The sequence below is a fragment of the Protopterus annectens genome, chromosome 2.part0 (genome assembly GCF_019279795.1).
Source record: "Protopterus annectens isolate FY-2018-M chromosome 2.part0, PAN1.0, whole genome shotgun sequence".
Classification (NCBI taxonomy): domain Eukaryota; kingdom Metazoa; phylum Chordata; order Ceratodontiformes; family Protopteridae; genus Protopterus; species Protopterus annectens.
In genome coordinates this window covers 74,423,848-74,449,765 of record NC_056728.1, presented here as the reverse complement: position 1 = coordinate 74,449,765, position 25,918 = coordinate 74,423,848, and the positions used below count along the sequence as shown (strand labels likewise).

Genomic DNA, 25,918 nt, shown 5'->3' with positions numbered 1-25,918 from the left:
ATTTCCCTAGTCAGTTTATGCAGTGAAATCTATTATCTGTCTCACTCTGATCTCCTTGTAATAAATTGCCTTTCTTTGTAGTAAGTGACATTGGAGTGTTAACAAATGGCTACAGTGTTTTTTGGGGGGAATTAAAAGGGGAAGATGAAAAGAAAAGACATAATTACATACACATAATGAATAGTGATATGTGGTATATATTTGTAAAGAGGAATGCACAGAATGTGTGCAGCTATTTGGAAAACCGAAGAATGGAATTGAAACTAAATAGGGAGTCCGCTACTGCATACTAACTCTTAAAAATCAGAGTGTAATATGATATTTTGTTATGGAGCAAGTACAGACAACAATACAGTAAGACTGGTTGATTTTGCAAAATGCTGAGTTTTGTAATCATACATTGGAAATGTCCATCACAACTTGTAATAGGGTGAAGTAATGGTGAAGCAATAGTGATTTTTAGTAAGTATGTGATACTTTAATCTTAAAATACTATTTAGAAATGCATGTTGATGTAAAATGTGCATCCATTAAAAGTATTGTTCTCTGTTTACACCCTATTTTTCAAAATTTCTTAAGAATTTTGATTTAACAGGAAGCCTAAGACTGGATGTTGGAAAGTTTGCCAAATAGTGCATTTCCAATTATTAGGGAGCATGGATTACAGGAGGAGGTTATGGTGCAACAAAAATAAGTGTCCCACTGTCACTAAGAAAAGGCTGGAACAAGGAAACAGTATATGAGTCAAGTCTTCTGCCGTGAGATTTCAGCTAACAGCTCAAATTACCTTCAGCACTTTGACAGCTGGAGAGGTGAGTTGAAGGACTACAATTCAAGTATCACAAAAGACTGCATATTAGCCACTCTAAAAAAGAAGAAACAGTAAAAATCACTTTGAAAGTCTGTTCTGTGGCATTATCACTATTTGTGTTTTAAGAAGTCATTCTACAGCAAGAGATGTCAGTTAAAACTGAGTGACTAAAACAAAGCAGTGTATGGAGTGTAAATCAATGCAATGACAGCAGCTTTGGAACAAAGATGCCTATATGATGTAATGTTTTAAAGGCAAACACTGCATTGTGAGATACAGAGAAGAAGAGTAAACAATCAGGTTGTCAACTAGTCACTTGTTAATGTTTACACTTTGCAACCAATAATGTAATTTTTTTTTCAAAGCAAAAGTCCCACCTTGTTTGGTTCATATTTCTTGACAGCCAACCCTTCTTCCTTTACAAAAGGTTCTCACTTGGTCAGGTTTCTATTTCTAATACACAGCTCATTTACAAGCTATAAAACCACCCGAGCAGGGCTTCCCAGAGCAACAAAAACAATACATAAATATTCGCATGTTTACTTCTGCACAGCAATTTTTTAACTATTTCAGACATACCACACCACTAGACCATCTTTATTATTACTTCTGAATTGTTTCAGAAATACCATATCTTTAGCTTCTGTAGTCATTTCAGCATCACTCAGACCTTAGGCTGGGATTAAAATGTGCGGTGTAGTCTGTATTTCCTAGTATATGCACTTCAAAACTGCATTCATTTTTCCTCTCAAAAATAGTGCAGCATTTTACCTCAGTACACCCCAGTGTGCGCACACTACACTTGTCAGACTTATTTTGTCAGAAAAGACTATACAGTGATTCTTGCATGCACACCAATGACCATAGACTTTTTAATGTCTCATTTTCCAAAGTACTGCTTCACTTTATAGGCAAATCCTAATGGTTCTTAGCTCATTGATTTCAGTTTCACATTTGAAATACTGCAATATATTTTTTACACTTTGAAAGTTCAGTACGTTTGGCAATGCTTACTGTGTATCTTAATAATTTCTTTCTTGAGTTTATACTTCAACAAATTGGATTCATATATGCAAATAATCTATAAGACTTGAATATAACAATTAATAAAGGAAGAAATTCTTAATGACTTGCCAAATATAAATCTGTTTTCTGTGCTACAAGTTAGTGAAAGATTTTGACTATGTTATATAAGAAGATCCTCAACTATGTATTTTAATATTCATTTGAAAGGTACCAGTTTTTTCATTACTGTTTGGCATTTTTTCAGCAGATGATTGGAGGATCTGATGGTGTTCTTGACATATTAAAATTTTGGTCGAGAGTGATACTGCAAAAGAAAATGGCTGTAGATTAATCTGTTAAGGTGCTGATCAGAATGACTCATTATTACATGAAATTGAATAAAAGCAACTGCAATTTCAGAACATCAGAGTCAAGATATGTCAGCAGCAGTTTGGCTTCTGAGACTTTGATCCCAGCTAAATAAAGTAGTGGTAAAGTTACTGCAACCAAAACATAAAAATGTTCTTGATTTTTTGGGGCATGCTTCAGCATGTTTTTAAGTTCACTCCTTCCCTGTCATAGATCAGTGTCCCATTAAGAGAATTGTTAGGCAATTATGGAGCATAGCTTTAGAATCTAGAACATGAAGAAATTTTTAGTCAAAGGTCACAAGAGCATTTACACAGAGGTATTATGATACAAGTAAACAAGTCACATTATTTGCTGACAGAAATTAGGTTGCTGTAGGTGTGGTGATTTTGCACTAAGAAAGTACTGTGGCATGTGGTTCCAGATTATATACTTACTTACTTTCAGAAGAGATATGCTCAAAAGGAGAGAAGTTCTGGAAAGTCATCTGCTAACTCAGGAAAAGGAGGCATGATACTATTTGAGATATTCTCAGCAATGATGAAGAAATCCTGCTCTGGATTGTTGAAATTGCTGAAAAGTGGAAGGAACGCTTTCATGAACTCCTGAATCCAAATGACATGCCCTTATCTGAGGAGGAAATTCCAGAGCATATTGTGTTACTGTATCAGTGAATGGTTTTACAGTAAAAATACAGTTCCAGTCCAGCAAGGCAGTGCAACTAGACAGGATCGGGTTGGTAATGCTTAATGTTCTAGACATCAGTAGGGTAACATGGTTAGCACACCTTTTACTACTCCCAGATTGACAAATGGAGCAGTCATCCCCATTTCCAAATGCAGGATAATAAGGTGTTTTCCACTCACAGATGAATCATAATCTGTCACCATGGAAAAGTGTGTGCCAGTGTCCTGGAAAGGAGACTTCATCCAATAGTATTCATCCAATAGCTAAGCTTTGATTCAGAAGGTACAAATGAGGTTTGGCTACAAACCAATTTGTCCAGGAACGTCTTCAGAAGGGGGTTAGATAAGTATATTAGTGGAATGTAAGAGGGTGGGGGGATGAAAGGGTTGAATGGAAAGGAGGGATGATTGGGAGGAAAGAGGTAAGGGTAGGGAGGGGCTTAACGGGTTTAGGCAAGTGTAGCTGGGTAAGGAATCACATTTTGGAGTGGACTTGCTATATGGAAAGCTTAAGTCCGGCACGACCTGTGAGTATGGTGATGGACAGGTAGGCCTTGGGGTTAAGGGTGGTACATACAGATGAGGAGGGTAATGTTTGTGATATAATTTCATATATATATATATATATATATATATATATATATATATATATATATATTTATTTTATTTTTTATTTTTTTTGGATTTTTTGAGGAGGAGGCTTGTTGCATGTAATGGTTGTTGGTTGGTTGGTTTGTTGGATGGTTTTGGATGGGTTATTGGGGCCAAGTGGTCATTATGTTGTTTAAGGACAAAGTGTGCAACTCAATGCTTATATATGGTGATGTTGTGCCAGGTTTTAGGAAGGCTGTTTTAATCTTTGATCTGTTCTCCCTGGTGGTTTAGGATGTCTTTATCTGGCTATTGTTTTAGTTTGGTCATCAGGGTAGTAATTTGGTTACATACCCTCAGTATTATGTAGAGTTGCAGTCAAAAGAAAAGTTTTTAATGGTCCTGTTCTCCTTAGTGGTTTAGGATGTGCTGATCGATTAGAGCTAAACGGAGAGGGCTTTGTTCCAGGGCAGCCTTTCACGGTAGATAGCAGCGATTTCATGTACCAGGATTAATATACCTGGTGATAGTGAGTTTCACAGGCTGGGTGACACTGTTACTCTTGGTGCATACGCAGTGGAGCCCGGTGGCATCTGTAAAATATAATCCATAAAAGCTGACCACAGCTGATCTATGAATTTGTTAATGATGGTGCATTTCATGGTGGAGAGCTTTTCAGGTAACCTTTCAAAAAATCCCTGAAAAGCTGCATTTTGTGCCAGGTTTGTTGAATATTTTAAGAAAGGTGAATAAAACACCACACAAATAAAAAAACAGAGAAAAACACAGTTACAATGGTAAATAGTTGAAAGATGATTAAAAATGAAAGGAAAAATTTGAACGCAGGATTACAGTATGTGATTTGTTCCTCACTAAGGGACATTTGTACTCAGAACTATTTACCTTTGAGAAAAGGGCACTTGAGTTTGTTTCCTTTCTGCTCTCCCAAAAATAAATATAGAAAGAAAAGGAGGTTTATAACAGTAAGGCATTAGAAATAAATGAATGACCTACGATTAGATCCCTAAATTAGTTGCATTTTGTTATATTCCTTCTGTTGCTAATCAGCACATTATAATTCAGGTCCCTTTTTTTACTCTGTATGTATACCTGTGGGTGTAATTTTAGCACACTTAATAGCTGCTAAAGTATGTCTATTACATACGGTGTAAGTGGTGCATTATCAGATTTTCATTCATGACTTTATTGCCGGTCGGCCTTTTGCTCTAAATGACCATTAAGCAGCCTGTGCATCAAATTGTTTAAAATTACTGTAAAATATGTATTTATTGTGAAGCAGTTCGTGTTCTGTTGTTTAGCCTAAAGTCTTAAATAAACTGGGGATGTAGCACAGCTGTTTTCTTTGGCATTCTGTTTATATGTCAGTTCTGTGTTGACTGGCAGAGTGACACTAAGTGGAAAATTTTGGGCTCTTTTTCTCCCATTGTTACTTATGGCTTTTCCAGGTTTCTTGCTCTAGGAAGTTGAGAGGTATGGCCACACTGGTGGATGCCTTACCCACTTAAATCGTAACCCCATTACTGGTATAAAAATAAATAATTTCTCTAGTTTTGGGCCTTTGCTTCAGAGTTGCTTTTGGTTTGTCCTTTGTATGAAGTTCAGTATTTACATTGTTTAACTAAGGGTAGTGGCAGAGTTGTGGCTAGTGTGCTAGATGAGGTGTGCTTGGTAAATGAGTCGGGGAGTGTTGTGCAGTTGGAGAGCAGTTGGGGGTATCTTGGTGCTTTGTCATACCTTTCAACTGTACAGATCTTCATAGAATGTCCAGATTTTGCTTCATGTTTGGTTTGTTGCTTCATCGAGTTGTGGGTTTTGTATTACTGGCAAGGTATTAAAGACTGAAATTAGAAAATGAGACATCTGAGTTTTCTCTTTATATCATCAAAGGATACCTCAGCCCCTCTTTATTTAGGGCTTGTGAAAACTTACTGTTCTAAGAGGATGAGTAGCAAGGGCTTTGTCCGCATCACCGGGGCTAAGGAATTGAGAGGTAGGAGTGTTTTAGAGATTTACTTGTGTTATTGCCTGCAAGCTAAGGGGGAACAAATGGGCAAAATGTGGTACTTGTACTAATGGCATATTATGGCATATTAACAGACTCAGCTGGGAAGGTTAAGCAGGGGTATAAAAAAAGGGGGGGGGGGTTGGAAAAGAGGAGAAGAGCAGCCATAAGTCAAAATTAATTTGGAAAGAGTTAATGGGGGGAATATGGCTGTGGGTCCCCTAGATAGCACTTAGCGCTAAGATATTTTGGTTCGTGGCAGTGAATTCACAGTTTCTTTTCTTTTACAGATCAATGACGGATGACAGCACAGTGGACATTTTGCCAGTAGCTGGAATGATGGGCAATGAGGTTGTAAAAGGAGGTGCGTAGAGTCGCATCAGTTGGTGACTTGAAGGTAATGGATGCTGCATGGTGGAGGGGTGCACAAGGAGGGCACAGGTGATCCACCTTTACGTGCTCGTTAATCCATGTCATGTTTGTTGTGGTTGAGAGTAGTATGGAGGCAAGTGGGAATGAGGTGACTTAAGGGAATAGTAGAGTGGGTCCACGGGGTTGTTTAAGGGGTGTTGGAGTTGTTCACAGGTGGGGTGGAGTCACAATACTGTTATTATGGATTGGATTTTGGGGGGCATGGTAGTTAGGGTTTGACCTTTCAGTGGAAAGGTAAGCAGAGGGGTTACTTAGTGGTCAGTACTACTTTGATTGGATTTGGCATCTGGGGGCAGGTAGGTCAGAAGGGGTATGTGATCTGACCCCCTTTACATTTAGGTGAAGGGCTGGATAGAGCATTGTAGGTGGGGAAGAGGGTTCATAAGTTGCTGCAATGCTTTCACCAGTGGACATCTGGGGTGGATTACAGTGGTCAGTGGGAGGAATTTTGATGGAAAGAGTTATTTGACAGGCTTGGGAGCAAGGTAAGGCAGTTCAGTTGCTCGAGAGGAGGTGGCTATGGCTACTTCATGTAAGTGAACAACAAGGTTGAGTGAATTAATTTGAGTACTGGTCAATGATTTGAAGGGTTGGGGTAGGTTGAGAGGGAAGATATATGGACTTTGATTGTCAGGATGGGTTTGATATGGGGTTTGTTGTTGGGATAGGGAGTTCAGGGGGGAGGGTTACAGTTTGTGCATTTATGTTATGTCTGTATTTAGTTTTTCTGGAAGTTTTTTGAGGGTCAAAAAGGGCTAGGATGGTCACTGTGTGCTATGTTTGCCCTGAATTGTTGGAGGGATGGCAGGATTGCTTCTGGATTTTGATATAGGGAGGCTGTTAGGGTGCTGGTAGGCAATTGCCCTTGAGTGGTTTCATATGGTATTGGGTTTAATGTTTTGGTGTTGTCTAGGGCAGGTAAGTCCTGGGGCTCATTGCGGGGTTGATATCGGTAGATGGAATGAGTGGGAAGTTATTTAAATTGCAGATGTTATGCAAAGATATGGTTATTATTTAATATTGTGAAGGGAATCACTAGTTTAACTGTTAGTGGTGGCTTTTTGTTGGTTATGACAGGGTTTTGGGGTTTCTGATAGAGAACTAGTTCCGCTCTCCATTAGACTGTTGAAGTCTTGGGAAAAATGAACCATGACATCTGTTACATAACTAGCCTCTCAAAGGGCTTATTTTATGGATGTGTAATAACTAAGTACAATACTAAGGTATCCCAACTACACACTGAAGGACTGTAAAGTGCAATATACAAAGTGTGCAATAATTCAGTCTGTTCATATAAATGCTGCTATTGTTTCAATTTTACTGACAATATTACCTTCATATTTATCCTTGCCTTCCTTGTCTCCTGTTCTGGGATGGGTGTGGGTCACTGCTGTCCTACTTCACTTACAAATTGCTGCTTATTAAAATTCTACTCCGATATTTTATTAATTTTTCTCTGTCTATATGTGTAACTGTTTCCTGCACTGAGAATGAAGCACTGTAATTTTGTTCAGCTACACTGCTGTGTAGTTCTGAATGACAATAAAGTTTTCTTTGAATTTGACTTTTAGAGAAGATGAGTACACCGAAAGATGTTTGTTTGAATCAACACTTTTGTATGGGTGGTATGGTTGTTGAACGTTTGGTAGGAGAGAGGGGGAACAGCCTGGTCAGGCTGGTGGGCAGAGAAGAGGGGAAGGCTTGCCCTCTTCTGTTCCCCCTCTAGCGTTGGGATGTTCATTTCAATGAGTGGGGAGAGGAAAGTGAGCAGTTGGAGGCTACTTGATAAATAAGCAAATGGAGATAAGGATGCTGCTTATTTGGTTGAAGGCGTAATTCAATAAATGGTATATGAAGTGAGTTGTTGGATGCTGCTTTATAATTAAAGTGAGGGATCAGAATGAATATGGTCACACTGTCCTGATTAGCATTACATGGATGTTTATGCTGTGTTTAAAATCAACAATAATCTGTCCATCTGTAATTAATAAATATTGGTTATCTAAGTTATGTTATGGAAGTTTAATAAAGGTCGTCAAATATCATTTGGTGTGATGTGTTTATTGAAGTGGACTGGGACAAATGAGGTTTGGCTACAAACCAATTTGTCCAGGAACATCTTCAGAAGGGGTTTAGATAAGTACATTAATGGGATTTAAGAGGGTGGGGGGATGAAAGGGTTAAATGGAAGGAGGGATGATTGGGAGGAAATGAGGTAAGGGTAGAGAGGGGCTTAAGGTGTTTAGGCAATTGTAGCTGGGTAAGGAATCAAATTTTGGCATGGACTTGCTACCCACCCTCCCTCCCTTTTTGGTGGATTGGTGGTGATTGTGCAATATTTTATTAGTTCAGATAGGGCAGAGAACTGGGGCAAGCTTGCCGTCTTCTGTTCACCCTCCAGTGTTGGGATGTTCATTTCAATGAGTGGGGACCGGAAAGTGAGCAGCTGGAGGCTACTTGATAAATAAGCAAATGAAGGTAAGGACACTGCTTATTTGATTGAAGGCGTAATTCAATAAATGGTATATGAAGTGAGTTATTGGACGCTGCTTCATGAGTAAAGTAAGTGAGTAGCGGTATGGATGCTGCTTACTGGGTCAGGATGAGTAAGGTCACACTATCCTGACTTAATTGGTTGGATATGTAATTCAATAAATGGGATATAACGTAAGTTGTTGGATCCTGCTTCATAAGTAAAATGAGAGGTCAGAATGAATAAGGTCACACTGTCCTGATTAATATTACATGGATGTTTATGCTGTGATTAAAATCAACAATACTATGTTCATCTGTAATTAATAAATATTGCTTATCGAAGTTATGTTATGGAAGTTTAATAAAGGTCGTCAAATGTCATTCAGTGTGATGTGTTTATTGAAGTGAACTGGGGCAAAATGAACTACACCCTGGCAGTGGAACATTGAATCAACTCATTGCGCCTTCACAGACACTGTAGGGTTGAGGGAAGTGTGCCAGTACTCTTCAGAATATTTGGAGACGGCATATTACCACATTCCCAAAAACATCTTGTGTGAAGTTTGATCGCTATGGTGAATGCAAAATAGAGTCCAGATGTTCAGGAGCATTTAAATGGGTTTCACACTGTACACAGACTATTTTCTTAATACATCTGTCAAAAAATGGCAATTCCCAGATAGAGTGAAAATAATCTAGACTACTCAAGTCCAGATAAGGCTTAATTAATGAGAGGTGTGGCAACTCCAGACCTCAGAGGACTCTAGAGTCAGACAAACAATTCAGTCTAGACCTGAATGATGTGACTAATATGTAAGCTGAAGTTATATACTAAAATCACAGAAATTAATCCATCATAATTAGGAACTTCTAAAAACCGTAGACCTCAAAATGGACTCCAAAATCTGACAAATAGATGCAAAATGTTGAAGAAAAATACAATCTGTTAGAAGAACATAGGCCATTATGTACATTTTAGGAACATTCTAAATATCTCAAACATGAATTAAGCATTACTGGGATCCTGGAATTCCATCTAAGTGTTAGGAAAGTAGTCTCAGTCTGAATTAAACAACAGTTCATAGAAGCACAGGGAAGGAACATTAATCTAATGACTGCAAGATCATCACTAGAAAGAAAAACTAGCAAGCATTTCATAATGTTATGATGCAGATGTTCCTCTAGTCAAAGGTGATATGATAGGCCAAACTGCACATCCTACCCATAGCCAGTACCAGCATGTTCAGTAGATTTGCTACTGCCAAGATCTCCTTTTACAGGAGCATTACCTTTCCTATAGAACATGAAGGAACAGACTTTCCTGCCTCTAGTAACATTCCATACTTCAACCAGCCTACCATAAGAAGCTGAAAAGATGAGTCCGAACTCCCTTGCCCTGAGAGTGGAGGACAACATCCTTTTAGACTAAGGGATTGCCTCATGGAATTGCTGCTGGGGGTCTGCAAAATGAGTACATGGAGTACTGAAGAGAACAAGAGACGTAAAACCTTACTCAAATTACTGCACTGCACATTACCTCAATATTAATGGAGGTTGGCATATGGGAATTGCACAGTAAAGTGGACTAGAAAGTGGTTCCACCACCAAGTTTCAGGCTGTCACATTCAGCTGAATTGTCAAGTTCAGAGTATTGCTCAAACAATGGGATGTAGAATTAATCATCTGAACTAACAGAAATCATTGCATAACACTGAGTAATACATGAGTGAGTGTCACTGATTCCTCATCAATGTAAGTCATCGAGTGCTTACAGGCTACAACTGCTTAACATAAACATGTGAGGGAAATTGGAGAATTTTTATTAGAAAGCTCTCTCACAGCTCTATAGCTAACAGAAGAGAAGAAACCTACTGTTTATTTCTGAAACCTTAAAATACTTGAAAGTGTTAGCATTCCTACTAATAACATGGGCCACATGAACTGCAGATCTAAAGGGTTCCTATTACATTATCGAACTTCAACAAGTTTGAACCCTATATGGTCAAAACCATGTAGTCGAACTTGTTGAAATTCAAACACACACACAAAAAAAAAAATAAAAGATGCAACAGTAAACTAACTGTTGCAAGCAGGGGGGCAAGCCCTCCTGCACTCCCCACACCTCCTGCTCTTTAAATATACCAACTCCGAGACCACACTATAGTGCAGAAAGGGAATATTTTCCTTTACTGCACTGTAGTGCGATCTCGGAGTTGGTATATTTAAAGAGTGGGGGGTGTTGCAGGGGGGGGCTTGCCCCCCTGCTTGTAACAGTTAGTTTACTGTTGCAGCTTTTTTTTTCCGTGTTTGAAGTTTTGAAACTTTGAACAGATACGTTCGATATTGTTGTGTTCGAAGTATCAGAACGTCAATCACATAATAGGAACCCAGATCTAAAAGAGATAGCTATCTCTCCAAAATCCTTTCTCATCTAGAGCAGTGAATAATGGAAATTCCTAGAAATGCAGCTGTCATTAAATGTAGGCTGAAGTTCCTATCCAGCTATTTCTACATTACAAATGCAAGGATTACATGTAATAAAAAGGCAAAGATTATCCAAAACTTATTAAGACAGAACTACATCTATCCAAAGCCTTATATGGGACCAAAGAAAAACAGGTCCTGTAATCCTTCCTCAGATGGACAAAATAAGACCTGGTTACAGAAGAGGGAGGACAGATATGTGATGTGAGGATAAGCATGCTGTTTTGCCATAGATTGGTGATAAGAGCTCATAATTCCAGCCACATAAGTTAACTCAGGAATGACCAGAGAAGAGCACTTTGTGTCTAATACATACATACACATACAGCCTAGAATTTATTTACCCAAAACCATTTTTGATAGTAAAAATGAATCACGCACTTACCAAGATGCACTGCACCAGGAAATTCAACATGCCCGCTTTTTCCATACTTGTTGAGTGCACAGATTCGGAATTTGTACTCTCCTTCAGCAGGAACACTATCTCCCAGAATTTCCACTGTAGAAGCAGAGTCTGTTGTGAGGCACTGGACCCACTCTTCCATTCCACTTTCTTGACGTTCAATGATATAGCTGGTAGCCGAGTTCTGTTTGGCATCAGATGCTGGAAACCAAGTCAGCAAAGCTGCATTTCCTCGTTGTGTATTCATCTTCACCCCTACTGGGGAACTGGGTGGGCTGTAATGTAACGCTAAAGATAAGATAAAACAACATTGTTTATTGTGTAGATAAATGACAGTTAGTCCAATACACTAACCCTTCTGAGGAACTGGGTAGGCTGTAATGTAACGCTAAAGATAAGATAAAACAACATTGTTTATTGTGTACATAAATGACAGTTAGTCCAATACACTACCCCTACTGGGGAACTGGGTGGGCTGTAATGTAACGCTAAAGATAAGATAAAACAACATTGTTTATTGTGTATATAAATGACAATTAGTCCAATACACTACCCCTACTGGAGAACTGGGTGGGCTGTAATGTAACGCTAAAGATAAGATAAAACAACATTGTTTGTTGTGTATATAAATGACAATTAGTCCAATACACTACCCCTACTGGAGAACTAGGTGGGCTGTAATGTAACGCTAAAGGTAAGATAAAACAACATTGTTTATTGTGTATATAAATGACAGTTAGTCCAATACACTACCCCTACTGGAGAACTGGGTGGGCTGTAATGTAACGCTAAAGGTAAGATAAAACAACATTGTTTATTGTGTATATAAATGACAGTTAGTCCAATACACTACCCCTACTGGGGAACTGGGTGGGCTGTAATGTAACACTAAAGATAGGATAAAACAACATTGTTTATTGTGTACATAAATGACAGTTAGTCCAATACACTACCCCTACTGGGGAACTGGGTGGGCTGTAATGTAACGCTAAAGGTAAGATAAAACAACATTGTTTATTGTGTATATAAATGACAATTAGTCCAGTACACTACCCCTACTGGAGAACTGGGTGGGCTGTAATGTAACGCTAAAGATAAGATAAAACAACATTGTTTGTTGTGTATATAAATGACAATAAGTCCAATACACTACCCCTACTAGAGAACTGGGTGGGCTGTAATGTAACGCTAAAGGTAAGATAAAACAACATTGTTTATTGTGTATATAAATGACAATTAGTCCAATACACTACCCCTACTGGAGAACTGGGTGGGCTGTAATGTAACGCTAAAGGTAAGATAAAACAGCATTGTTTATTGTGTATATAAATGACAGTTAGTCCAATACACTACCCCTACTGGAGAACTGGGTGGGCTGTAATGTAACGCTAAAGGTAAGATAAAACAACATTGTTTATTGTGTATATAAATGACAGTTAGTCCAATACACTACCCCTACTGGAGAACTGGGTGGGCTGTAATGTAACGCTAAAGGTAAGATAAAACAACATTGTTTATTGTGTATATAAATGACAGTTAGTCCAATACACTACCCTTACTGGGGAACTGGGTGGGCTGTAATGTAACGCTAAAGATAAGATAAAACAACATTGTTTATTGTGTATATAAATGACAATTAGTCCAATACACTACCCCTACTGAAGAACTGGGTGGGCTGTAATGTAACGCTAAAGATAAGATAAAACAACATTGTTTGTTGTGTATATAAGTGACAATTAGTCCAATACACTACCCCTACTGGGGAAGTGGGTGGGCTGTAATGTACCGCTAAAGGTAAGATAAAACAACATTGTTTATTGTGTATATAAATGACAGTTAGCCCAATACACTACCCCTTCTGGAGAACTGGGTGGGCTGTAATGTAACGCTAAAGATAAGATAAAACAAAACTGTTTATTGTGTACATAAATGACAATTAGTCCAATACACTACCCCTACTGGAGAACTGGGTGGGCTGTAATGTAACGCTAATGATAAGATAAAACAACATTGTTTATTGTGTATATAAATGACAGTTAGTCCAATACACTACCCCTACTGGAGAACTGGGTGGGCTGTAATGTAACGCTAAAGATAAGATAAAACAAAACTGTTTATTGTGTACATAAATGACAATTAGCCCAATACACTACCCCTACTGGAGAACTGGGTGGGCTGTAATGTAACGCTAAAGATAAGATAAAACAACATTGTTTATTGTGTATATAAATGACAATTAGTCCAATACACTACCCCTACTGGAGAACTGGGTGGGCTGTAATGTAACGCTAAAGGTAAGATAAAACAACATTGTTTATTGTGTATATAAATGACAGTTAGTCCAATACACTACCCCTACTGGAGAACTGGGTGGGCTGTAATGTAATGCTAAAGGTAAGATAAAACAACATTGTTTATTGTGTATATAAATGACAGTTAGTCCAATACACTACCCCTACTGGAAAACTGGGTGGGCTGTAATGTAACGCTAAAGATAAGATAAAACAACATTGTTTGTTGTGTATATAAATGACAATTAGTCCAATACACTACCCCTACTAGAGAACTGGGTGGGCTGTAATGTAACGCTAAAGGTAAGATAAAACAACATTGTTTATTGTGTATATAAATGACAATTAGTCCAATACACTACCCCTACTGGAGAACTGGGTGGGCTGTAATGTAACGCTAAAGGTAAGATAAAACAACATTGTTTATTGTGTATATAAATGACAGTTAGTCCAATACACTACCCCTACTGGAGAACTGGGTGGGCTGTAATGTAACGCTAAAGGTAAGATAAAACAACATTGTTTATTGTGTATATAAATGACAGTTAGTCCAATACACTACCCCTACTGGAGAACTGGGTGGGCTGTAATGTAACGCTAAAGGTAAGATAAAACAACATTGTTTATTGTGTATATAAATGACAGTTAGTCCAATACACTACCCCTACTGGGGAACTGGGTGGGCTGTAATGTAACGCTAAAGATAAGATAAAACAACATTGTTTATTGTGTATATAAATGACAATTAGTCCAATACACTACCCCTACTGAAGAACTGGGTGGGCTGTAATGTAACGCTAAAGATAAGATAAAACAACATTGTTTGTTGTGTATATAAGTGACAATTAGTCCAATACACTACCCCTACTGGGGAAGTGGGTGGGCTGTAATGTACCGCTAAAGATAAGATAAAACAACATTGTTTATTGTGTATATAAATGACAGTTAGCCCAATACACTACCCCTTATGGAGAACTGGGTGGGCTGTAATGTAACGCTAAAGATAAGATAAAACAAAACTGTTTATTGTGTACATAAATGACAATTAGTCCAATACACTACCCCTACTGGAGAACTGGGTGGGCTGTAATGTAACGCTAAAGATAAGATAAAACAACATTGTTTATTGTGTATATAAATGACAGTTAGTCCAATACACTACCCCTACTGGAGAACTGGGTGGGCTGTAATGTAACGCTAAAGATAAGATAAAACAAAACTGTTTATTGTGTACATAAATGACAATTAGTCCAATACACTACCCCTACTGGAGAACTGGGTGGGCTGTAATGTAACGCTAAAGATAAGATAAAACAACATTGTTTATTGTGTACATAAATAATAATTAGTCCAATACACTATAGCACAATACGGTACAATACAGTATAATATAGTATAGTATATTATAGTATAGTAGTATAGTATAGGAGAGTATAGTATAGTGTGCTATAACACAGCCCAATACAGTATAATAAAGTATGCCATAAATTGTGGTATTCACCCAGTAAGCAATGAGGTCTCACCATGATAAAATGTCCAATAAGAATTAAGGAATGAGACCTGGCAGCTGAACAAACCAACAACTGAGCTGTAGAGCAATTCCATAGTAAGAAAAAAATGACTAAAGGCAAATATGGTTATCTGCATTTGTTAAAAAAATGGAAAAAATGTCATATAAATAGTTAAAATTAAAGGAAAATGTACAAAAATAAGCAAATGCATCTTTCTCATCATGTATTAAGCCATCTGTATCTCACACATTCACATTACACCTTGTCACAATGAACTGGCAAATTTTCTTATATCCAATATTTCTGAAATGCACACTTAACTTAGACGGCAAAAATGAGTGCTTGCAGTTCCTGCATCCAGTTTCTATTATCATTTTGGTAACCATCTGATATTCTGACTCAGCAGTGTGAGTCCTGGAATAGCAGTGAGACTGAATGACTAAAAACACAGACCTCCATATTGAGGCCAAGATTTCTTTTTCTTGGAATATTTTTCTCTGTGGTATGGCAATCTCAGAGTTAGTATATATCACTTCAGTGCATTTGATGGGTGGAGGGAGACATCCCCTAGCATAAAAGCAACTTTTAAAAGAGAACAGTGATCTTCAAAACATGTGCTTCTCCTATATTTTCAGACTTTTTACGATGCTGGGACTCACCCTTATGAGTCTGAAAATTACACTAGGGTGCCCATGGTCTTCCTAAAAGATTAGGGCAGTAGAGCTGTATTTCACTTTTTATTATTTCCCCATGTGTGATATGTAGCACTTATAAAAAATCATTTTTCAAGTCATGAAAAAACATTTCTTTCTTTACTAACTTCATCTAACATTAAGAGTTCTAGTGTTAAACATTACATGCATTTGATGTCCTACTTTTACTCTCCATTTATCATCTTTTCCTGCTTTAGTCATTTTGTAGAAAGAGATCTCTTATTATTCAATTCTAATTTTATGTTCAGACACCTTTATTTTAGCATTTTTCTTTTCTGAGAAAATATAGAAATATCTGTACCATAATCTTCACGTATTTTCCATTTTGTTCATCTGCTCCTTCCTACAATTTTTATAACTCATACATTTCCCTCATTCTGTTTAATACTAGTACTTACTTCTACATTCAATGTATCATTTTTTCAATCTAAGCTACTTGTAATTAACTTTCTCTATTTTTCCACAATGCTCTGCACTTTCCTTTTTAGATAAACATTTTTTTTAGAATAAATTGTTTTATTACAAATTTTAGACTCAAGTCCTTTCTTATTAATCAAATTATGTTTCATTTCATATGAGAGTCTAATAATATGACCCATTTTCCCACAGTAAAAATAACTGCTTACTACAATCACACTTAAAAACAATTTTTATTATATGCATAACAAGTCTTTGGCTATCTGGCAAGTATAAAAAAATAGATTCTTTCTTCCCAAGGAAAAACATTCTGGGACACCAAACACATACACCAAACTCATTTACTAACATCTTTGGTGGCCATGTAATCACATAATTAATTTAAAGTACATTTTCAAGACTTTTAATGTATGTCAGGGTACATTTTTAAAGCTTCATACACAAAACCTTATGCATATGCACCATAAGGACAATGATGCTTGCTCATTTTATAGCCTGCATGCTATGTTTCAGCCTATAATCCATTCTTCTTCATTCAGCCATCTTATTCAACCACACTTTCTGGCATCCACACACAGATTTTCCCATTTCTATACTGTTTCACACAGTGCAGTAATTACTCACCTCTGTTTTTTTTCAACAATAACATAACATAATCAAACAATATATTTACAAATGCTAAAAATATTTTTAAAATCTTAAATGTGTATACAATTGAGTTGTACTTCACAATAAATTATGAAGAGTAGGCTAATTACTGTATTTCTTCAGTAATAAAGTATTTTGCCAGTGGCTACATTTTGATTTAGACCTGTTTGAGATAATAGTGATTTATTTATTACAAACAAAAGTGGCTAAATCTAAGCAAGTCTTGAAAGTTGGTTCATTTTCACTTTTACAGTTAAACATGATTACTTTCCTAGCAATTGCTAATAAGGCCCATAGTAAAAAAAATATTGTTTGGTTTAACACAATTTGAATTTAGAGCATTAGTTAGTGTCAAAGATTCAGCAACCATTCAATTATCAGACCACAGTTCTCTTAAAAAGTTTTGAAAACCATAGGTTCATAGGTGTGTACCAGGCTAATGGCCCTGGAGCCTTAACCAGCCTAGCCCATAGGATTACCCTGACATCGTGCCACCCAACCTTAGTTCCTAGTGCCTCTGTCGAGTAGAGCCACTGAACCATCCACTCATCAAGATTTCTCTTGAAGAGGGCAAGTGAGGTGCTCTGCTTGACATGTATGGGAAGTCTATTCCACAGCATGGACAGTCTCTGGGTTATGAACCTGCCCCTCCAGCATGTTCTGTTAATTGTGGTAATGAGGTTGAGATCTCTGGAGTGTGTGGTGCAGAGGGATTGGGATTTCTTTAGATGTAGCATTTCTAACAGAGCTGGGTCAGACATGGCTTTGTAAGTCAAGCAGATATTGCCTCTAAGTAGGCGATATGAGACACAGAATAGTTGGAGTTTTTTGAGTCTGTCCATATAGGACAATGAGATACTTTTCCAGCCTCTCCAGTTGTTGCAGGTATTTAGTGAGGTACGTGCCAAATGGGGCATTGTACTCAATGATTGGCCTAATGAGGGAAAAGTAGTGGGAGACAATGACCTCTTTCTTCTTGGATGCAAAACCCTTAGTAATGAGATTTGCCACATAGAAGGACTTTCTGACCACAGTGACAATGTGGTGGTCAAAAAAGAGGTTGCTGTCAACCTGTGTTCCCAGATCTCTTATAACGTCTTCTGTGTTCAGTAGACTACCATCGATGTGGCAATTCATGGGAATTGTTTTTTTCCCAAAAGGGATGATGACACATTTTTTGGCGCTGAGCTTAAGACCATGGTTCTGACACCAGTCGTTGGTCTCAGTGAAGCCTTTCTGTAGGATGTCAACATCACTTGGGGAGTTGATAATAGCTCCCAACTTGCAATTGTCTGTGAACTTTGTCAGCCAGAGTCCCTTTGTGTTGGCCTGGACTTCAGAGAAATAGATACCAAATAGGAGAGGACCCAGAACCAAACCCTGTGGGACTCCACTCATGACTGGTCAGCAGTCTGACTTGGAATCAGCAACGTTCATACTGTGGGTTCTACCTGTGAGCCAGTTTACAACCCATCTAGTGCTATAGGGGTTGATGCCTAGCCTAGTGAGTTTTTCTATGATTCCTGAGTGTGGAATGGTATCAAAGGCCTTGGCCACTTCAAGGTAGGCTGTATGAACCACCTTGCCTTCATCCACAGCTCTGGTGACTGACTCAAAGAAATTGACCAAGTTGAGCAGGCATGATCTACCCTTCACAAAAACCAAAGTGTGTGGGATCCAGAGTTTGGAGATTCCCTATATCCTTGTTTACTAGGTCCAGGATGATGCGTTCCATAGCTTTGCATATCAGGCTTGTCAGGCTAATGGGGTGATAGTTCCCAGGGTCTGTAGTTGCTCCTCCTTTGTGGAGACGGACTGTAGCAGTGCGACATTTGGTAGGGACAAAGCCTGAGGTGAGGCTGTGATTGAAAATGGCACACAGGTGAGGTGCCAGTTCACTCTGTAGTTCAGGTAGAACACAGCCAGGGATATTGTCAGGTCCCATAGAAGCTGTATTCTTGGCCTTGGACAATGCTGTTTTAACCTGTGCAGCAGTAATACTGGGTGCCAGGCAATCTACTGGTATTGTGGCCGGTCCTTTGGGGGGGAGAGGGGTAAAGTTGGCACTGAATCTGTCAGCCAGTATATTGCCAATATCTGTTGGCTTGGTATAGGAGGTACTATTGTGCAATAGCTCAGAGCAAATATGGGTATTGCCATGGAGATTCGTTACATAACTAAAGAAAGCCTTGTGGTTGACTTTACTATCTGCTGCAATTCTGTTTTCATAGCTAGCTTTAGAGGATTTGATGAGGGATCTCACCTTTTTTTGAGGCTGATAAGGGAGTTTTTCCAGTCTTGGGACTTCACCTTGTTCCACATCAGTTTCCTCCTTCTGTTGTAGAGGTTGTTTATGGCAGGGGACCACCAGATTGGCTTCTTTTTTTTTTGGAGGAGAGCATCTTGGTTCTATTGGGTATGGCAAGATCCATGTATTTGTGTTCGTGTTAGTACAAAGCATTGCTGTATGATTCGGTGGTCATGCAACTATTCTCCATTTGTATGGGTGCCATGAAGTTAGTCACCTCTGTTTTTAGGAGCGCAAAGTTAGCTTTGGAGAAGTTTGTCACGGTGGTTACCTTTGTGGGGGGGGGGGGGGTGGGGTGGAAGGGATGTGGATTTCCAAGGTGATTAGTTTGTGGTCAGATCTAACCAGGGAGGAGTTGACTACCGGTGTAGAGCAAGGGCCGTCCATGTTAGTAATGACCAGGTCAAGGATGTTGCTACCTCTAGTCAGGTAAGAACGAGCTGGTCCAGGGCATTGGAATTAATGAATTCCAGGAAACATTAAGCAAGTGTATTCCTACATGAGTAGTTTTCCCAGTTAATGGAGGGGTAGTTGAAGTCACCCAGTATGAGAGTGTTAAGTTGGTCCCTAATATTCTCCAGGGTGCTTAAGAATGTGGAGTCTGAGTCTAGGGACATGGTTGGGGACCTACAGCAGGCTACGACCTGAATCGCTGTCTTACCCAATGTTAGCTGCACCTGAAGTATCTCAGATGTGTTATGTTGGGCTACTAGTCTGGAGGTGTGTGCATCCTTTATAAATATGGAAACACCACCACCTTTGGGGCTTCGGTCCAAGTTCTGGGGCCAAAAGGTGTGGAATGAGTTATAGCCTAGTAGTGCAGGAGTGCTTTCTGCTGCCTTGAACCAGATCTCTGTTACGGCACAAATGTCAATGCTCTCCATTTTAAGGAGTGCTTCGAGCTAGTGCATTTTGAGATTTAGGCTTCAAGCATACCCTCAGATTGCATTTGTTTGTAGCTGTTATGGTGGTAATTTAGTCTTTGGAACACTACCTAAAAAGGCACTATAGGGTTGGCAAGAGTCTTGGTCAGTATCCGGAAGCCCAGAGGTGACAGATGCAGGCCATCTCTGGCAAAACATCGAGGTCTGTCAATCATGTCATCCCAGGCAGACAGATATTGGATCCCCTTAGAATGACACCAGAAACTTATCCAATTGTTGAAATCAATCATTTTCTGGCTTGTACTGTGATATCATTCTGGGTGATTGTAGGATGCTGCTCAGGGCTAGGGTCATACCCGCCTGGGATACATAATCCGAGAGCTCCTCCATGTGTCTTTTAATGTAGTTCAGGGAGGTACATCTCAGGTCATTCACACCCACATGTACAATGACAGAGTCATATTTGTACCTGTTGTTGGGGGACCTGAGTGCATGCATTATGTGGTGGATCCTGGTGCCTGACAGGCAGCTGACTGTTACTTTCTCCTTATTCAACCTAGTGAGTGGGACATCAATGTGCCTCACTGTCGAGTCACCTATGACTAGTGTGTTGGGCATGCTGTTTTGCCTTCGGGGCTTTGGTTCAGTGGCACACTGTTTAGGAGAGTTGTGTGTCTCGTGATTAGTGTTGTGTTGTGGTGGTCGAGTGTGTTTCTGCCTTGGAGGTCTCTGCTGTCTGAGTAGATTTTTATTGAGAGCCTCCATGAAGGTGGGTGTGTGGTTTGTGTTTTTATGTGAGGGGAGTGTTGGTGTGTGTTCTGTAGGGCTATGTGTTCCATGTGGTGTGGTGCAAGTGTTGACCTTTTCCTCTTGACCAGCTATTCCAGTCTTGACTGGAGAGTGCGTGGCTACCAATTTAGATATATAAGTGCATCTCTCACAAGTCTGAGTGTTGGGAGGTAAGAGGAGGGGGTGGTCAGTGTACATGAGGCAGTTGCTACATTGCCTCAGGATGCCCAAGTTCACCAGATTAATTGGAGAAAGTACATCCACGGTGGTGATGCTGCGGTAGCATTGTCGCCTCACAGTAAGACGCTGACGGTTCGATTCTCAGCTAGAGTGTCTTCTGCGTGGAGACATGCATGAATGGGCGTACCTTCATTGAAGGTTTTGCATCAGGGCTGGTAACTCAGCACGTAAAAATCAACTACCAATCATTAGCAGACCAGAGTTCCACTGTTGCGACCCCTAACCAGGAAAAGCCGAAAGACACAACAACAACAGGGAACTGACTTTTAAACATGCCTGGAGGGGTGGGCATTAATAATAATTACTTGAGATGTTTCCTTGTACAATGTTTAGTGCTTCTAGCACTTTTGTATGCTACAATAATTGTTACAAGAAGTCTGGTAAAGTGCTAGACTAATAAGCTAGTAAAAGTGCAGGACAGGAGGGAACTAGCAGATCTAAGGGAAAAATTGAAAAGCAGACTTTGGCACTGCTCAGAAGCTTACAAACAGTCCTGGATATAGCAAATATGTGTCTGGACTAGAATAGTTACAGGAAAGGCAGGAAAAAAGCACAAATGTGGGCTTTTAAACCAGAAAGTTGTAAGAGATGGAAAAACTGCCCAAACGGCCATTAAACTACAATTTCTGGGCCAGAAACCACTCCTCTTCTGGTAGATAGGCTACCTAGTGCTTACCACTCCCACTGATAACCTAGAAGGCTTCTCTCCAACACAGAAATGCTTGGGGGCTCAGAAGCTTACATACAGTCCTAGATACAGCAAATCTGTATCTGGACTAGACTAGTTACAGGAAAGGTGGGAAAAGTGCAAACGCGGGCTTTTAAACCAGAAAGTTGAAGGAGATGGAAAAACTGCTCAAATGGCCAACAAACTACAATTTCTGGGCCAGAAACCACTCCTCTTGTGGTAGATAGGCTACCTAGTGCTTACAACTCCCACTGATAAGCTAGAAGGCTTCCCTCCAACACAGAAAGGCTTGGGGGAATCAGAAGCTTACAAACAGTCCTGGATACAGCAAATATGTATCTGGACTAGACTAGTTACAGGAAAGGCAGAAAAAAAGCTTAGAATTTTTTTTTTTGTTTGTTTACAGAAAAGCAGCTAAAACAGCACTAAAAATAATTCAAGGGCAGTGCAAGGTAGCACACTTGAGTGTATAGCAGTATTAAAGCAAATACAGTTTAAATAAATGCAATTTACTCAAATGTGTTCTGAAGTGAATTCAATTATTGTTTTATTTAACTCTGAACAGCTAAAAAATGCCAAAATATATACTTATCAGCTGAGAAGCACACTCAGTCAGAACACAGGAACATTCTAACAAAGTTTTTTTTTTTTAATTCAAGGTTAAGAAACTAAGTGGGTTGGCCATCTCAAATGTTCTCCCTGTATTAGGTAGAATGACCTAATGACACTAGACTAGTAGGAGTATCCCAGATCAAATTTCAGTAGGGGCGGGCAACTGCAAATCCATCAAGTGTAAGAACAAGACACCAATAGGAAGGGAGGGTGGTAAACTAATGCAGTTATTTGATGCACTGCTTGGCAGGAAATCAGAACAAACAGATGTTTAACAAATGGAGAAAATTTCCAGTTAATACCTTACACACAGTAAAACTAGCCAGAAAAGATTTACAAACAGTGTGACAGTAAAAACCTTATTTATCAGGCCCTGTGAGGCAGACAATTTTAGTACAACTGTGTAGATTAGTTTATAGTTATAAAATACGGTAAAAAGTATGCAAGAGACAATAAAAGTGCTATAAATGTCTTAGAATAAATGATAACTAATAAAATAAGCAAAAAGCAGGGTAATTAATGTTATATATATCACAGATCAGAGTTTTGCTCAGTGACCCTCCTCCAATTAGTTCTGTGTGAAATGGCAGACACACTCACAAGGTAACTTCTTAAGTATCAGGAGGCTGAAACCTGAAACAACTTTAAAAAAAGCTTGAAAGAACCATTGAGATGCTTACTCCAAGCCATAGTCCAGGTAACCTCAATCAGCCAATGACCATAAACACTACACTCTCACTAAAATGTAAAATGGCTTTTTCTAAACTAAGATGGCCTGGAAAATGTACTCAGGCACACAGCCTCTGCAAACAAACAAGTAGGCCCAGAAACACAGTTCTGAATATGGACAATGCTACAGCTACTACATACACTACTTAGGCAGAAAACACTACAAAAATGCTTATCACAACAGAAAAACAGCAGTGAGCCTTTAAATGAAGGTTTTAATCAGATAAAGGAGCAAAGAGACTCTAGAGAACAGGGACGTCGGGAGGCATACGCACTGTACTGATTTCAGTACAACTTTTTTAGAAGGGGGTAGCTTTTTTGAAAAAAAAAAAACGTACGTATTTAAAGGGTGTTGGCTCCTTTAAGAAAGATACCTTAAAGGAAGTGAGCTCACATCATGTCCAGTCTCGCAAATGGATTATCGGAAGCAATTGGTGTGTGTTTCTCTCGCAAGCAATTGAAGTAAGTGAGGAGGATACCTTAAAGGAAGTGAGCTCACATCATGTCCAGAGCAGGAATCTCTCTCGCAAATGGATTATCGCAATTGAAGTAAGTGTGTACAAATGGAGTGTGTGTTTACAATCTCTCTCACAAATGGAGTGAAGTAAGTGTGTGTTTACAATCTCTCTCGCAAATGAAGTAAGTGTGTGTTTACAATCTCACTCACAAATGAAGTAAGTGTGTGTTTACAATCTCACTCGCAAATGAAGTAAGTGTGTGTTTACAAATTAGTTACTATTTGCTGACTGGTACATCCCACACCTACATCCCCCCCACCCCGAGACAGTTACTTCCCTCAAATAATAGAGTGCTGTACTAAGACACAAATGCATACTGGTGCACAAAAACGGTAATAATGTATGCAAGGATCACACGTGTTTGAACTGTGTACGGTATTCAGCAGAATAGCCCCATATGCAATGGTATACTTTATCTTTATAGCACAATATTTCATTCACGCAGTTCGATGCATCACATACACAGATGTACATAAGCATATGCATGCATATTTGTCTATGTTTATGTACAATTCTAACATAAACACTCAAGTTACTGCTACGCACCCTTGCCCGAACGTGTTTCGTGACTTTAGATTTCTGGACACTTATATTACAACTAGTCAACCAGGCTGCTTATGCTTTGCTCCCTGTCTAGATGACACTTTTGTGGTACAAGCACTCATGATACTACACCTGTGAAAGGTGAACAGGCTGCTGTAATTGTTTTGCCTGTCAGGATTCCACTTTTGCTTCTGTGGTACTGCATATTTGAAGGGGACACAGGCTACTATGATTGTGCTTCCTGCCTGGGTGACACTTTTGTTCCACAAGCACTCATGGTGCTGCATATTTGAATTATGTACAGGCTGCTATGGTTGTGCTTCCTGCCAAGATTACACTTTTGTAATACAAGTACTTTCAATACTGCATATTTAAAGGATGCACAGGCTGCTGTGGTTGTGGTCCCTGCTTGGATTACTCCTGCATTGCACAAACACTTGTGGTACTGCAGATTTTAAGGGTACATAGGCTGCTTTGGTTCTGCTCCCACCAGGACTACATTTCTATTGGACAAACACTTTTGGTACTGCATATTTAAAGGATGCACAGGCTGCTGTGCTTGTGGTCCCTGCTAGGATTACTCCTGTGTTACACAAACACTATTGGACAATCACTTTTGGTACTGCATATTTAAAGGATGCACAGGCTGCTGTGCTTGTGGTCCCTGCTAGGATTACTCCTGTGTTACACAACCACTTGTGGTACTGCATATTTAAAGGGTGCACAGGCTGCTCTGGTTGTACTCCCTGCCAGGACTGCATTTCTGTTGCACAAACACTTGTAGTACTGCATACTTAAAGGGTACACAGGCTGTTCTAGTTGTGCTCCCTGTTAGAATTACAGTTTTGTTGCACAAGCACTTGTGGTACTGCATATTTAAAGGGTGCACAGGCAGCTCTGGATAGTTGTGCTCCCTGCTAGGATCACACTTCTGTTGCACAAACACTTGTGGCACTGCTTACTTAAAGGGTGCACAGGCTGATTTGCTTGTGCTCCTTGCCTGGATGACACTGTTGTAGCACAAGCGCTCATGGTGCTACATCTATGAAGGGTGGGCAGGCTATTCCACTTGTATTCCTTGCTTAGATTACAATTTTGTGGCAACCTCTGGGTAAAAAGAAGATGCACTGTGTACTGTGCACTGTAACCAACAGTGTCTGTATGGACCAACGGTGCCCGTAACATGCACTAGCTTTGTCACTATCACCTATGGACCCCACACCCTTTCACTTATTTTCTTGCTCTCTGTTACATGCCGTGGCAGTTTGTCTTACTTAGCAACTCTTATACATTTTTGTTTGCTGCTTTCATGGCTAAAACATTACTTATGAAATTTACACCAGTACTGTCCCTCTGCATTTACAGTACTGTATTTCCCTAATAACTATTTTCTACTAATTTTCATAACTTGATCATATATTCAGTCACAAATTCTGCATGCTTTTTATGAGATTCAAATATGTATCTCTAAATTAATTCATTAGTTTTTAGGTTAAATAATTATAGTAAGTTTACTAGTTGCCTGCAGGTGTTTTCACTTGGTTTCACATGGACAGAAGATCTTTCATTAAGCTGTAGCTTAGAGTTTCACAAATACACAAAAGTACAGGTCTCTTCTTATATTCATTTGTAATCTAACTTGCAACATAAAACGATACATATTACACAATATCCCTCCAAACAGATGAGTTCTTACTAACTATGTAATTTTACATTAAATATTTACAAGGCCATATCAGTGAGATGAG

The 25,918-nt window shown here is 39.1% G+C and overlaps 1 protein-coding gene across 2 annotated transcripts in view; it reads right to left on the bottom strand.

Annotated features, from left to right (window-relative positions):
• The window catches only part of OBSL1 (obscurin like cytoskeletal adaptor 1), a 1,518,259-nt gene that overhangs the window by 810,526 nt on the left and 681,815 nt on the right, over positions 1-25,918 (bottom strand). For both annotated transcript variants that reach the window (XM_044060562.1, XM_044060561.1), the window contains exon 5: positions 11,262-11,567. In XM_044060562.1, coding sequence (XP_043916497.1) covers positions 11,262-11,567 — 306 coding nt within the window. The remainder of the gene's footprint in view (positions 1-11,261; positions 11,568-25,918) is intronic.